Source organism: Coccidioides immitis, assembly GCF_000149335.2.
Source record: "Coccidioides immitis RS genomic scaffold supercont3.6, whole genome shotgun sequence".
Taxonomy (NCBI): domain Eukaryota; kingdom Fungi; phylum Ascomycota; class Eurotiomycetes; order Onygenales; family Onygenaceae; genus Coccidioides; species Coccidioides immitis.
The window spans coordinates 2,369,641-2,383,602 of NW_004504312.1; the positions used below are offsets into that span (position 1 = coordinate 2,369,641).

Here is a 13,962-nt window from a genome sequence, read left to right on the forward strand (position 1 = left end):
GAATTAGTTACATAATCCGGACGGTTGGTGACCCATCTCAACGCAAATCGGGGCCTCATCGCATCAAAGACTCACTCCAGCTTCAGGTTCGGCTTAGTCGGAAAAAAAGGAAAGAAACTATAATTATCCTGTATTCTCATCAACACTATTAAAGTGGACTTTAATGCTTCAAAAAAGGAATAAGATCTCCGCTCAGAATGCATGATCGCAAAACGTAGCAATGCCTCAAGCCCTGGACATACGCTCGGCAAGTATCCCAACGTGTCCAGGAGCACCATGTCAAGTGCAGGACGATATTCACAGAGCTAAAACGATATATTCCTCGTCTATAAAAAGGTCGAGGGGTTCGCAAGATGATTATATGCAGTAGAAATTTATAGATCCAAAGCTTCAAACAAGCCCTCACATAATGCACAACAGATATAAATATGTATGTATGTATCTCACAGCATCATCACCTATACTTCCTTCGTGCGTACCAGCGGTACCTTGGTGGCAGTCGGGGGTAAATCTATTTCCGTTTCAACCAATTCAAGTCCAGATAGACTCGGATAGCGTCGACTGAAACTGATTTCCCAGTCTTCTTTTGTGGTGGAGGGTTTGTGGTCCATAGATGAATGTCCTTCCATGTCTGGGTCAATGGATGTGTCAGCATGGCTGCGGAGATTCTTTGGCTTTGGAGGCGCGACTGGGCGCGGTCCGGAGCGCGCTGGGAAGGGTGATTGTGGTGACTGCGGCTGATCGCACTGTGGCGTAAAACCGCCAGCTGTACTCATGTCTTTGGATGTCGGTCTTGAGCTAAGCTCCTTATTTGGAGAATGCACAGGCTTTCGCGTAGAAACAGGCGCTGGCCTTTCAGGGAGTGACCTTTCAAACTGCTTTGCCTGCAAAGCAGATTCGGCATCAGTATAACGACCATAGCCCGAGGCAGTTCTAATCGAGGGTTTCGTATTTTCTCGGAGGAGGGACTGGACCTTGTTCTGTATGGTTGATGATCTACCTCCTTCCGCTGATCCACCCAGACCTCCTTTCTCCGCCACTCTCTGACGATATTCGGCCGCGGCATGCGCAACTCGTTTTTCCTCTTGAGATAACCGACGGCGTTCGAGCTCTCGGCGTGTCTCAGGAGACAAGTCCTCCTCATTGAATCCTCGGCCGTCATCGCTCATATCAGCAACTTCTGACCCCGTGATAGGGCTCAGATCAGCGTTCCTCTCTTCCGACGACAGGCCCATGATCTCCTGGGGCGCATTATTCTCGAATCGACGGAAAGCATCGCCAAACCGACCAGCGAATAGCGTCTTCGTTCCAGACAAGGATAATGACGATAAACTTGATCGTTTGATATGCTTAGACCCCGTGCTTGAGCGCTTCTCTTGCTTGCGACTTTGTTCTTCTTCTTCTTTGGCCCGTAGATAATCAACATCAGATGATATATTGCGATCGGCCCCGGATCGTACCGGACGCAATAGCTCTGCACCATCATCCGGCTCTCGCGGAGAGCCGGGATCGTAGGAAGAAGCCGAGCTATCTCGATCCCGGAGATATTCAACTCCAGATCCAACGTACGCACTCGACGGCCGGGATTTTGCGTTCGCGGACTTAGAACGAGTGGTCAAAGAATCATTGACGTCCAACACATGTGGACGGGATCCTTCCAAGGATGGTCGGGAAGATACGGGTGATTTGGGCAACTCCTCGGAGGACAAATTCCTTGACGATCGCCTTCCTAAAATATCCCGCGATTTGCTCAGTATGTTAAGGCCATGTTCCCATGATTGCCGTTTAGACTGCGACGCTTCGGAGAGTCTATGTACAGGTCGGGAAGGTATCGACGAACTCTCTCCGGGTCGCGGCGGGGGAGATGGAGAAGTCATGGTGCCGGTGGACACCATAAGTGGCCTTTGGGGTGCAGGCTGGTAGATTGGGACTTGTTGAGAAGAGCGTTCGGGGAGAATGTTTGTCTGAGTAGTCTTCGCTTCCAAAAGTGGGCGAGAGGTTTTAGTAGGTTGTATACCCAAGGCAGGGCTTCTGTGGGGAGGAGGAGCAGTGGCCGGTTTGACAAACGCGTCGTCTGCAAGGGCATTTGTAATTCTTTTAGAAAGATCATCTGTCGGTATATTTGTATCGGCAGACACAGTGGGTTCAAATTCGAACTTCCCACTCTTTTCGTGTATGAGAGTAAACTGGTCCAGCGTCGGAAACCGCGAGGCCAATTCGTCAGGGTGTGTCCGTTTCGCCCCTCCATCGAGCGCCGCAAATGGATCGTGAGATGCAGCTCGAAGAGGTGAAGGGCTGGGCTTAGCGGAGTGCTGAGCCGAAGTAGGTTTCGACGGCCTTCCTCTCCTCATTGGAGCGATGTCTGGTATTATTTGAGTTTCTTGCATAGGCGGAGAGAATACAGCACCGATTTTTGGTGTCTCAGCAGGCGTTGGGAGCTTGTGATGCTGACGAGCCTCGGATTGTGAACGGCCGGAATAAATCTAGAGTGCATGAGTGTCTGTTCCCAGCAAATGCACAGCGATATCCTTACATCACGAATGGGCACTTCCTTTCCTCGCATGTGACACGCCTCTCGCAAAACCTGGTAGATGTTTGGACGATTCTGCGGGTGCTCCTTCAACATCGACGCTATACACAATACGATCAGTCTTTGCTGTAAACACACTGGAGAACAGCATCCTACCTATTAAGAGTTTTAACCGATCGGAGAAGTGCGGGTATGCTGGAAATTTAAAACTTGCGTTGAGAATTGCCATCTGGCCGACCTCTTCGAAAGGTGTTGTGTAGTAGCAGAGCTTGTACAACAATACTCCCAGCGCCCATATATCGCTCTTCTCATCTATCGGCTGTTTCCGGTATACATCGATCATCTCAGGGCTACGATACTGCAGGGTCGTGTGCCGTTGAACGTCGTCCTCGATCAAGCGCCCCTCTGCCGCTGATGATGCAGGCGGCCGCGGAGACGCTGAAGATCCAAAATCGCAGAGTTTGTAGCAGTACGACGAGCCATTAAGTGAAATAAGCACATTCTCCACCTTCAAATCCCTGTGCAATAAAGGGGGTTTTAGATAGTGCATGCAGGCAACGCCCTCCGCCACATCCGTGAATATCTTCAAGACCTCTGGCTCGGTCAAACGATTCTGAAGTCTCGTGTTCATAAAATCAATCAATCCACCACCGGCGCAGAACTCCATGAGTAGGAACACCTCAAACCCGCCTCCCTTCAGCTGCGATGCATGTGAATCGATGTATGTGACGATATGCCGATGACCTTTCAATCTCTTCATCGTCTCGACCTCTGTGCGCATATTGGCCAGGGCTGCTTTATCGGGGACGGCGACCCGTTTTAGTACGGCGGTTTCAGAGCCATCGACGGGCTGTGGAAGCCGAACGACATAGACGTGCGCAAATCCTCCCTCGGAGAGGTATTTCTCTATGACGACCCGGTGGTTTCCAACCTGCACCTTCGTTCCCGGCATGAAGGTGCCTGCGGGAGCTGCAGCGGCGGCGGCCATCTGGTGGTAGAGATCGATCCAGCCAGTTGGTTATTTTAACGACGGAGGGAGTTCGTGAGGAAAGGGAGTGGAAATGTGCGCTGTAGATGAATGGAGGGCTGCTGGTGAATGGGAGACCCGATACATACAGGGATGTACTTGGCAAGGAGGGATCAAAGGATACGGAGGACAACGAAAGGGAGGCCCAAAAGTTAGGAACAACACTGCATTGGGAATAACCGTGTAGAACGCAGGGTATAAAAGACAGGGCAGTAAGGCAATTGTCTCCCAGAAGGAGAGTGGCTTGCCTGTGAATCGAGCTGTGCAGCCGTTGTGTCGAAGTGACTGCGGCGGTGATGATGATGGCAGGGGAGCTGCTCAGCAGGTACGGCGTAATACCACGCCAAGTGACCAACACCGGCGACGGGGCGGGCCTTGGCCAATCAGAGCGCGGGGAGAATGCGGGTGATCGTGGCACCGGTATTGTATTACGGCTGGTTTGCTGGGGTAACTTTGGTAACTTTCTGTTATGACAGATCAGGTGCCGGCTGTTATGTATGTACCGTCACGCACCGTCAAGCGGGCTACACGGACAGGATGACATCGCGGTCACTTCGCTGCTATATATGGGCTCATCGCTGTCCACAACGAGAGCGTTGCTTGGCCGTGAATCAGGTGCGTTTGCGCCTACAGTTTCTTCGGAGCAATTCATCTCTGTTGCCTGGCCCAATCATCAGGCATGAATATTTTATCCTACTCATTTATCTGTTGCCTAGGTTCGCCCGCCTGCGCACCGCGACCAACACGTAGCGACAGCCACGTGTGGACACATTTCGACCGTTCTTCTGCCCCAAAGCTGGTCCGTCCCAGGATCTAAAACCTGAAACGACACCTGGTCGCTGGTCCCTGCGTTGCCTTTTACGGTATATGCCCCCTTCCGATGAAAAGCCGGTCTTTGATTAGAAACCTCCTGCCGACTCTCACGAATTCCAGATGGTATAGCCCATTAATACCCATATTCAAATGTCATCTTCTCATCTCCACGCCTCACGTCCGCTGAGCTGACGCCCATGCCAAGGAGCTTCACGCCAACCATGTCTCTGACGTACTTATCCCAACGGCGGCCCCCGACAATCACCAGGGGAGGCACGTTCTCGCCCCAACCGTCCCTCCTACCCAAGCCCGAAACGTGTTCATCCACCAAATCTGCTTCAGACCAGCGAAGCAAGTATTTCTTCGGCGCATTATTAATCATTCCAAGCACAACTCTCAATCCAGCAAACCCAATGAAACTCAAAAATATGATCCCGAAGGTAATCAGAAAAGATGTGCGAAAGCCGTCCTCCTGGTGCTTCGGTGCAAATATCTGAGCTGCAAAGATGCCAGCCAGATTCCCGTAGCCGTTGATACCAAGCACAATAGCACGCTTGCCCGGATCGGGGATGTTTCCCGCGTACCAAGCAACGGTGAGCGGGCTCGGGATAAAGCAGCCACTCAATAGCAAACACATGCAGAAATAAAGCACCGCGGTCCCAGCAGAGGTAGAAGGCGGGGAGAATAGAAGAGTTAGAACAAGCCCGGTCAGAATGACTGCAAGGCTCGCGAGTATAGGAAGAAAACGCCTGCGTGACTTATCGCTCCAGTGCATAAAAATGTAAAGTGTTATAGAAGCTAAGAGGAACGGAGGCACGGTAAGAATATTGGCGTATAACGGAGACGCCATCTTCAGCGAAGATAGAACGATCGGGAGGAAAATAGAAAATCCTGTGCTAGGAATTGCCGAAGCAATATTGAGGATCAGGATCGGAAAAATGAAAGGTAGAAACAAGACAGTCGAAAGAATCTCCGGCTTCGATAGCCCAGCATCGGCAGTAAAGTTATCACGATCATTTCCAGCCTGGGCCTCAGGAGTGACTCCTTCGTCTTCTAGCAATCGGCGACATTGCTCCCCATGGCTTGAAAACCCATCAATTGCCCCAGTGGCTGCATCAGGGGTGAGCAACGATTCACGAGAAGAGGACATTTCACGATCAGTAACCACCCGTTTTTCGGCACATAGCCTTTCCAGAGGATTTAGAAACCAAGCAGTACCTGCACTCTTCGGCAGCCAGAAGAAGCCAATCAAGGCGATTACAATCGTCAAGAGTCCTTCAGCCATAAACAACACCTGCCATGGTTTCCAGGAATCATCATTTTCGAATTTCCTTGTCGATGGCTCTCCATCCTTTGGAAACCTGGAGAAGACGATAAACGCAAGAAGCCCACCGAGAGCGCCAGCCACGCCGTACGAGCCGTAGAATAGCGCCAGACGTCGCCCAAATTCATAGCGGGTATAGAACAGCGAGAGATATGACACAGTTGTGGGATAAAAGCCCGCTGGAAGTGCCCCGTTGCATTATTAGTATGAACGTCTAACGAGCGAGCGCTTATATCCCCTCATCTCGATACATAAAACATGCAGCAATGCTGTCTCGGTAAAGGAGGGTCTCTAGACCTGAAAACCACGCTGGGAAATTTTTATAAAATGTCAGAGGATCTCTTACCTTCTAGAGATCCTAAAATAATACGGATCAATATCAACTGCCACCTCTTCCTAACCCAGACATGCAGCAGCGTACAGATACCCCACAACGTCATCACACTCGGCACCCAGACGCTCATGCCAAACTTCCTCCCCGCCGCGGCACCCACAGGCTGCAACGCCACAAAGAACACAAAAAACCATGCCACCGCATCGTTTAGATCACCCTTTTGCAGCCCAGCATCCCTGGTGAAGTTGGCAGTTTCGGCGTTGCCGATGTTTGACCTATCGAGAGAGTTTACGAGGAAGAGGAGTGATAAGAAGGGGAGGAGAATGAGGTCCAACTTGCGGACAGTACGGCTGGTAAGCTCATCGTGCCCTTTACCTGTCATAGTGCCCTTCCAACACACACACACTCTCTCTCTCACACACCACGGAGAGGCCCTTGTTTATTCTAGCGAACGCCTCGGGAATCCAATGTCGATGCTTTCAGTTTAGCGCAATCGTGACCCAGCCTAACCCTGTTTGTGCTAGTAAGTTATTACTCAGCTGCACCATAATTTAGTTAGACTTAAGGTTGACCAATCATTTGACAGTTGGGAGCGTCTAGTCTAAAAAAGGAAAGAGCCAAACAAACAACCCCAACATTCATTTCAACCTCATCTGAAAGCCTGCATCCAGACCAGAATAAGAAGCAAACGTATTGCAACTATTTGAGACCGGAAGAGAAATGGTTGTTATGATGATAAATTATAGACAGATACAATGAACAGCTAGGTTGCTCAAACGAACGGAGCAGTGTTTGTCCCTTCCCTTGCTCAGTCGGATCTCCACACCTTGTCGCGATGAAGCGGTGAGACTTGTTGAAATCCGCGGCAGCTCAGTGTCGCGAACAGGGAAAGGAAACTTTCCATTCTTCTAAACTCTGTATTTGCACCCCTATTCCTGTCAATCTGCGGAACTCAACAAACTCCTTTGCCCTCCGTAAATGCACCCTCGGGACAACACTCTCATTCCTGAGATCACAATCTCGGAATGTTGGACAAACGATGGTGAAGATCTGGCTTTGAATTAAACTTACTGGGTCACGGCAACGGCCCGACAACAGCACAGGAGACTCTCCAGTCTATTGGAAAAGTGGGCGGAATTTTCCTCGCATCCGATTGGAGGTAGGCAACCGTTAGCTTTTTCTCCCAGGCTAACAGGCAACGATCCCGTCCAGCCGCCCACGCATGTCGAAATTTTGTCACCTTTCTTGCATTGTTTGTGTACTCCCGACGCTGCGTCCTGATCCCTGACCCGTTTCTCTGCCTTCATTGATCCAGTGTGGACTCGAGATCACATCCATCTTTCCTCGATTTGGCATAATTCCTGTGCCACCGTCCCCAAGCACACTTTCAGGTCCCACGGACAATCAACTCCCATTCGCCACTCGCCACCACGTTGACATTGGATCACACTTGTTGTCGTTTGTTATTATATCATTTCTCCCCACGTACTCCGTATTTTATTCTCATTTCTTATCCTGCAACGCGGAGCGCCGCTCGGAGCGCTTCTCAGGTGTAACGTTTCGAGCCAAAGCTGAGGGGTTGGGAAACCATACTTTGGCCCTTCACTCTAGATTATCCCTTGTCGGAACCACATTCACACTGACCGTCCATTTTCCATTTGTCGCCCATCGCAGTCACATACTTCTGTTCTCCTGTACGCAGCGCCACACGGATCGCAAATCGGTTTTGTGGCTATATGTTCGCACAATCATGAAGAAGCGCTCCCCAAGTCTAACAAATAGCACGGTACAATCTCTCACATCTTAACACCGCGTAGCGCGACGGAAGAACGGCTGTTCCCCCAAGGATTTGTGGTTGTGACTTCGACACCTCGCACAATATGGACGGTCCGCCTCCCCCTCCGCCCCCTCACGGGGCAAACCCGAGAACCACCGCAGAAGGTGGTGCCGATGACGGACAATATCGAAAAGCATCAGACCTGCCAGAGGGTCCGTACGATATTTTTATAATCCCCCCACATTCTTCTGGCTCGGGTTTTCTCTATCTCCCATCGTTGCAATGCCACAGGAATAGCTTTCTGGCCGGTGTTGCTTCCGCGCTACTAGGAGTGGTATTATATATAAATGTTTTGCCGCTCTTGAAGAATTGGTTCGCGACGGTCGTGCAGAGCGGAGGCATGGGTGTTTTCATGCTCGTTATCGGGGTGGGAGTTATTTGCTGGACCCTGGGTAGAACGCAGATTGAAGGAAGCAGCTCTTCCAGGCCACGAAACCGGAACAGGCCTGGCTCGCCAAATGGAGGTCGAGGTCCGCAAGGTCCTCCTCCTGGGCCGCCACCAGGGGCCGGGCCACGACCAACCGGCGGCCCCAATCCGTCCCCAGGAGGCCATCAATATCAGAATTTTGGAGGGCAGTATCCCGGCGCGGGTTTTGGTGGGCCGCCTCCAAATTCTGGTCCCCAATTTCCTGGCGGACAATATCCGGGTGGTCAATTCCCAGGCGGCCATCAATATTACCCTGGTGCTCAGTATCCTGGAGGACATACACCACCACCACCACCACCACGATCCCATCCCTCGCCTCCTCCTCCGCCGCCGCCGCCGCCGCCGCCTCCACCACAGCCAGAGCCGCCAAGAGAACCCCCTAAACCCCAGCGACCACCTTCCCCACAACCACCTCCGAAGCCTACCCCTAAGCCTGCTCCTGAACCTCAGCAAGAGCGCAAACCTGAGCCGAAGCCTGAGCCTGAGGTGGAAGCTACACCAACGCCAGAACCAAAGCCCGTGCCAAAGCCTGAGCCCCGGGTTGAAACAAAACCTGAGCCAAAGCCCCAACCACCGCCAGAACCGAAACAAGAGCTCAAGCCAGAACCTAAGCAGGAAGCTCCACCATCGCCTCCACCATCAAATACTGGGGCGAAACCCGCGCAAGACAAGCAAAAGAGCGATTGGGAAAGAGCAAGAGAAGAAATGAGGCGCAAGGAAGAGATTCGCAGGAAAATGGAAGAGTTTCGAAGAAAACGGGCAGAAGATGAGAAAAGAAAGCAAGAGGAAGAAGAAAGAATTGCGCGGGAGGAGCAAGAAAAACGAGAAAAAGAGGCCCGCGAGAGAGAATATCGTGAATGGAAGGAGAAGAGAGCCAGAGAGCGAGCCGAAAAGGAGGCGGCTGAGAAAGAAGCGGCAGAGAAAGCTGCAAAGGAGAAAGCTCGAGAAGAAGCTGCAGCTAGATTTGCTGCAGCGAGAGAGGCGGCAGCCGCAAGGCGAGCTGCTGAGAAGGCTGCGGCCGAGAAAGCTGCTGCTGAGAAAGAAGCCGCCGAGCAAGCGGCAAAGGCTGCCGCAGAGAAGGAGGCGGCCGAGAAGGAAGCTGCACGAAAAGCTGCTGCAGAAAAAGCTGCTGCGGAGAGGGCCGCAAGGGTTGCAAAAGCTGCGGAGGCTGCAAGGGCCGCAAGGGCCGCAAAGGTTGCGCAATCTGCGGCGCCTCCACCGTCAGTACAGTCCTCAAAGGCCGAACAGCAGCCGGCTTCATCTCCAAAGCCTCCATTCCCTAGTACTAAAACTAATACGGACGATGATGCGTATTCCTTTCGCCCTTACGACCGCCCTAGACCCGGTATGCACAAGCAGCAATCTTCAGCGTCCTCTGTATTTTCAGAATCGACCTATGCATCACAGACGACTGCACGAACAACGCCACCACCATCCCGACGAGGACCATATAGCACGAAGAATCCTGATAAGGTTGTTATCCACGGTGTGTACTCATTCAACAACGCTTTTATGAGAACCCCAATCGCGCAGTTGGTATCAGGACGAGGTGTAGTGACGGATGGGCTGATACTGCGCATCACAACCGAGGGGATGTTTGTCGACGACGATGTGAGAGGTGTGGCCCAGCGAGAATGGGACATCAAAGCATGGACGATGAAACTGGTAGAGGTATGGTGCCCCCTGCTTGGTGCAAATTCATCAACCACCACTCGTCCGACTGTGCCCAAGCTCAGTCCTTTCCGCTTCAGCACTTCGCACGCGTCCAAGATCCCCAGCAGCGGGGATTCAGACGCGTTTCTTGCATCTTTGCTCAAGACCTGCAAGAACCAGTGCCGATTGGAAACCAGTGATAATGGTGGTAGTCGCTCTAATGGGCTAAATATTGACGGGATGAATGTCAATGAACAGACTGCTGCGGCCCCGCGAGGCCTTCATATCGTCCGTGCCAGTCTCCGGGACCAGGAAGGCAAGAAATATATCTTCGTTTTGCCGGAGACTGAGGCTTGGAAAGTCGCCGTTGGACTTCAGCGATTGCGCAAGGGAAGCCAGGTTCGCGCATTGGGAGTGTGTGGCTTACCTTTGAATGAAACACACTCCATCCTCTCCAACTTAGGATACTGAACATAGTTCTGAGAAGGAGTTTTTGGAAAAGAAAGATGATAAACCAAGATTCTTGTTTATTATAATAACAAGGTTTGATGAAAGAATATAGTTGTCGCCCCCGGCGATACAGGAACATTCCTGATGCAGACAGCAAACACTCGGCGGCCTGGTGAAAGGCTGCACACAACATGGCATCGCGCGATCACAGTCACTCTATGCTCTCTCTTGTGCATCTTCCCAAGCCTGTCCTTTCGAGCGAGTTCTATGGGTTGATTTTAAGGGTGCTTTCGTTGTGACTACTATTTCAGTTTGCATTTGTCTTGAATCATTAGCGATGGAGTTTCATGCATTTCTCTCTGGCTCTGGAACAAATATCCCCTCTTGTTGACAGTTGAAAATTCTCTGTGACAGAATCATCTTGTCCAAGCTACTTTATTGCCCAGAAAGTCTGTTTTGTCTACTTTGTTATTCCCATGCGTGTTTGGAGATTTTGCGGGAAGCTTTGCCATGGCCACTGCAGCCAACCTTAATATACTCAGTGCCACGTTAACTAAACTTAGAGGAAAGAATATTAACTCATTTTCAATTAATTTACTGTTAACAGAATCTAACAACATCGATATTCATGAATTGGAATGATTCTGGTGCATGTTTCTTTTGCTAGAGTACATTTCCAATTGCGAAATGAGAAAGGTATTTCCAATTTCACTCCTGAATAGCTCCGCATGATTGAACTCCACCAAGTCCCAGCTCTGGAACCGAACATGATGGCTTGGGTGGTAAAGCTTCAGTCTCCGCCATCGTTAACGATCCTGTCAGCGCCGACCCAGCGTCCAGGCCATTCGACGCCACGCATAATCGTGCTGCCTGGAGCACCTTGATTCGCGGGCCGAGGACCCTGCTCGGGCAATCATCGACTCCGCAAACACCCAGCCATGTTCAACTGCATGGCTGAAGTTAACTAGCTATGCATGTGGAGAGATATGTGGTTTGGGAATAATTCAGCTGCCTAGCCGGCATCAACTCCATCCATCCTGCAAACCGCTGAGCCGTCACCAAGTTTCATTCATCTTGTCAATGCTGGTGATTGCAATGGTCTCTCCGGTCGGCTTTTCTATTTCACAGGGTCCGAACAAACACTAAATCCCTGACCTGGCTGGTCTGACGAGCCCAAGAAACCGAGAGAGGATTAGGAACTGCTGAAAAGGTGCCTTTGAAACAGCTACAAAAGGATCAAGGTGTGTCCATTTCTTAACAGCAAGTTTTCATACACTCACGCGTTGGTTTTGCCTGATCCAAGTTTTATCCTCTTTCTCTATGATCGGGAGGAGAGAAGTCATGCTCGATCTCAGAAGTGAAGGATCAGTTCAGCCAAATTGATTTGCTTTGGGACCCTTTTATTTCCTTTTACAATGTCCTTTTCACCCCTAGCAATGTGTATTCTCTTCACTTTGTTTCATCAGAGCCAAATGTTAATGGACCAAAGGACACCCTCACCATTGAATGATCACGATTTATTTGACCAAAAGGCAAAGAGAAGAGAAGCAAAGTTCGTGGAAAATTACCTGGGTCTGACAGAAGCCAGCGATGGCTCCATTCGCACGCCCAAGCGGTTTCGGATACATCCCCGTTAATATCCAAGATGATGATGTACCACCTTCGCCTTGCGGTTCGGAGCTAACGACAGGTACCGGTGATATCATATACACTCCTTCAGCATCTGACAGCAATGTCGGTAGTAAAGGAGACCTAAAAGAAGATGATTATGCTTCAGAGAGTGATGTGCTGCTCACATCTCCTCCCCCTGAATATCAGGACATTGCTCAAGGGACTAAAGATGTTATTGTCGATACGAAAGTTAGCAACGAAGTTCATTCGGAACGTGATATTCCAGCCGACAGCCTTCGCAAGGACGCTGAAGCGGGATATCCAAAGACACAAAGGCGAAGATGTTGCGGGCGACGGAAAGAGAAAGATGCTCGACGGTGCCAATTTACCAAATGGTCGCTATGCGTCGGAATCGCCAAGTCTATCCTTCTTGCCAGTCTAGTGTGCATGGTGTTCAAGAGCTTATTCTATACAAACGACGGAGTAGGTTTATCCTTCAGAACCAATCCCCTGTCCGCTCTCAACTTTCTTCGATATGATGCCCAATTCAAATACTAAAGTTGATCTCTAGCACCACGAGCATCACGACCATGAAGACGGGTATCACGATGGTTCTGGTGACGGGCCAACCCCCAGAAGGGAGATCAAAATCCGCAGACGCTCCACTGGGATCGCTGGCACATACCCTCTGTACGATTTGCTTTCTCTGAGGACCAGGTCTGGCTCTATAGCCGTTGTCATCGATCCACAACCAGCTGACCCAAACGATCCCGACAAACCTGCCCGGGTAGACATAAGCTCCAGATCTGGAAGCGTTTTGGTGCAGTTCCGCATGCCAGAGCACGGAGGGTGGTATAACTATGCCGAATTCGATGATGATATGAAAGATCTCAGAGCCGAACTCGGATCAATACGAGACGAGGGAAGAGCCAGGTGGACGAAATCGCGCCCAATGCGCTCGCACTCAACCCGCAAATCCAAATGGAACGCCCATTCCACGAAGAAATTAACCACCTTACCTCCTCGACCGTACGAAATCAAAATCACCACCCGCAGCGGCAGCATCACCGCCAACGTCGCTTTCTCCACTGGCGCAAAAATATCCTCCCGCAGCGGGAACATCAACGCCCGCCTGACGCCACTTGTCTTCCATGACGCAGATTACCTAGAGAAATATAAGAATGTCTCCATCACCACCGCCAACCGACAGGGCGAAACAAATCTCGTGCTAAACGAAGCACTAATTTTCCAAAGACCAGAATCCAACCACTCGCATCCACCACGGATGCGTGGCCTTCGACATTCTTATGAACTGACTGCCACGGCGACGCACACCACAAGAGGCCTGGGCTCTGTGTCTGTTACCTACCCGCCATCTTGGGCCGGACATGTCCACGCGATTGCTTCAAGGACGGGAAACATCCTTGTTGGTGGAGAGGGGGTCCAGATCATTCAACGAGGGAAGACATTTGTAGACGGTGTTAAAGAGGCTGAGAGAACGTTGCCGATAGAGAAAGAGTGGTGGGGAAGCAGAGGAGATATGAATGTTAAACTTGGGGGACGGACAAGCATGGTTCAATTCTGGGTCAGGGATGATTGATTGATTAGAACATGTTTTCACTCCCTCTCTCTCTTATTGGGCATGTGATGATTTGAAAAGGTTCTGAAGTTCTTTCTTGTCTGGTTCTCTCGTTTCATGGAATGGACATATGTAGGTACCTGACAATCTGACATTTATTATGGTTAACGCGCAAAAGGAGGAATGAATCTGTTAGACTCACCTAGTCATTGCCTTTTGCTAAAGTAGCTGTTAGTATTCATTTCATAGCAAGTCATGAAGGTATTGCTAGGAAAAAACAATGGGATGAAAGACATTCTCAGGGTGCCCATAATAAAATAGAGAAAAAGGATCCCGAGTTAGAGCAAATTTAACAGGAAAAGCATGACAAGGCTAGT

At 50.6% G+C, this 13,962-nt stretch overlaps 5 protein-coding genes across 5 annotated transcripts; 2 read left to right on the plus strand and 3 right to left on the minus strand.

Annotated features, from left to right (window-relative positions):
• Nucleotides 1-113: 113 nt before the first annotated feature.
• On the minus strand, nucleotides 114-3,802 carry CIMG_03857 (NAK protein kinase). Its single transcript, XM_001244415.2, has 3 exons — nucleotides 2,687-3,802; nucleotides 2,534-2,631; nucleotides 114-2,483 (listed from the first exon to the last, which is right to left on the minus strand). Exons 1-3 carry the CDS (start codon nucleotides 3,516-3,518, stop codon nucleotides 459-461), a joined length of 2,955 nt encoding a protein of 984 aa, XP_001244416.1. The 5' UTR covers nucleotides 3,519-3,802; the 3' UTR covers nucleotides 114-458.
• A 520-nt stretch (nucleotides 3,803-4,322) lies between these two features.
• CIMG_03859 (uncharacterized protein) lies at nucleotides 4,323-6,410 on the minus strand (the record flags this gene model as incomplete). Its single annotated transcript, XM_001244417.2, has 2 exons — nucleotides 4,323-5,873; nucleotides 6,041-6,410. The coding sequence occupies 2 exons, from the start codon at nucleotides 6,408-6,410 to the stop codon at nucleotides 4,504-4,506; spliced, it is 1,740 nt and encodes a 579-aa protein (XP_001244418.1). The 3' UTR covers nucleotides 4,323-4,503.
• A 358-nt stretch (nucleotides 6,411-6,768) lies between these two features.
• On the minus strand, nucleotides 6,769-7,335 carry CIMG_03860 (uncharacterized protein; the record flags this gene model as incomplete). The annotated part of the gene is made up of 3 exons (XM_001244418.2): nucleotides 6,769-6,936; nucleotides 7,100-7,144; nucleotides 7,222-7,335. The coding sequence occupies 3 exons, from the start codon at nucleotides 7,333-7,335 to the stop codon at nucleotides 6,769-6,771; spliced, it is 327 nt and encodes a 108-aa protein (XP_001244419.2).
• Nucleotides 7,336-7,908: 573 nt separating this feature from the next.
• Nucleotides 7,909-10,986, plus strand: CIMG_03861 (uncharacterized protein; the record flags this gene model as incomplete). The annotated part of the gene is made up of 1 exon (XM_001244419.2): nucleotides 7,909-10,986. One exon carries the CDS (start codon nucleotides 7,909-7,911, stop codon nucleotides 10,414-10,416), a length of 2,508 nt encoding a protein of 835 aa, XP_001244420.1. The 3' UTR covers nucleotides 10,417-10,986.
• Nucleotides 10,987-11,528: 542 nt separating this feature from the next.
• CIMG_03862 (uncharacterized protein) lies at nucleotides 11,529-13,792 on the plus strand. The gene is made up of 3 exons (XM_001244420.2): nucleotides 11,529-11,636; nucleotides 11,699-12,489; nucleotides 12,578-13,792. The coding sequence occupies exons 2-3, from the start codon at nucleotides 11,986-11,988 to the stop codon at nucleotides 13,604-13,606; spliced, it is 1,533 nt and encodes a 510-aa protein (XP_001244421.1). The 5' UTR covers nucleotides 11,529-11,636; nucleotides 11,699-11,985; the 3' UTR covers nucleotides 13,607-13,792.
• Nucleotides 13,793-13,962: the final 170 nt, after the last annotated feature.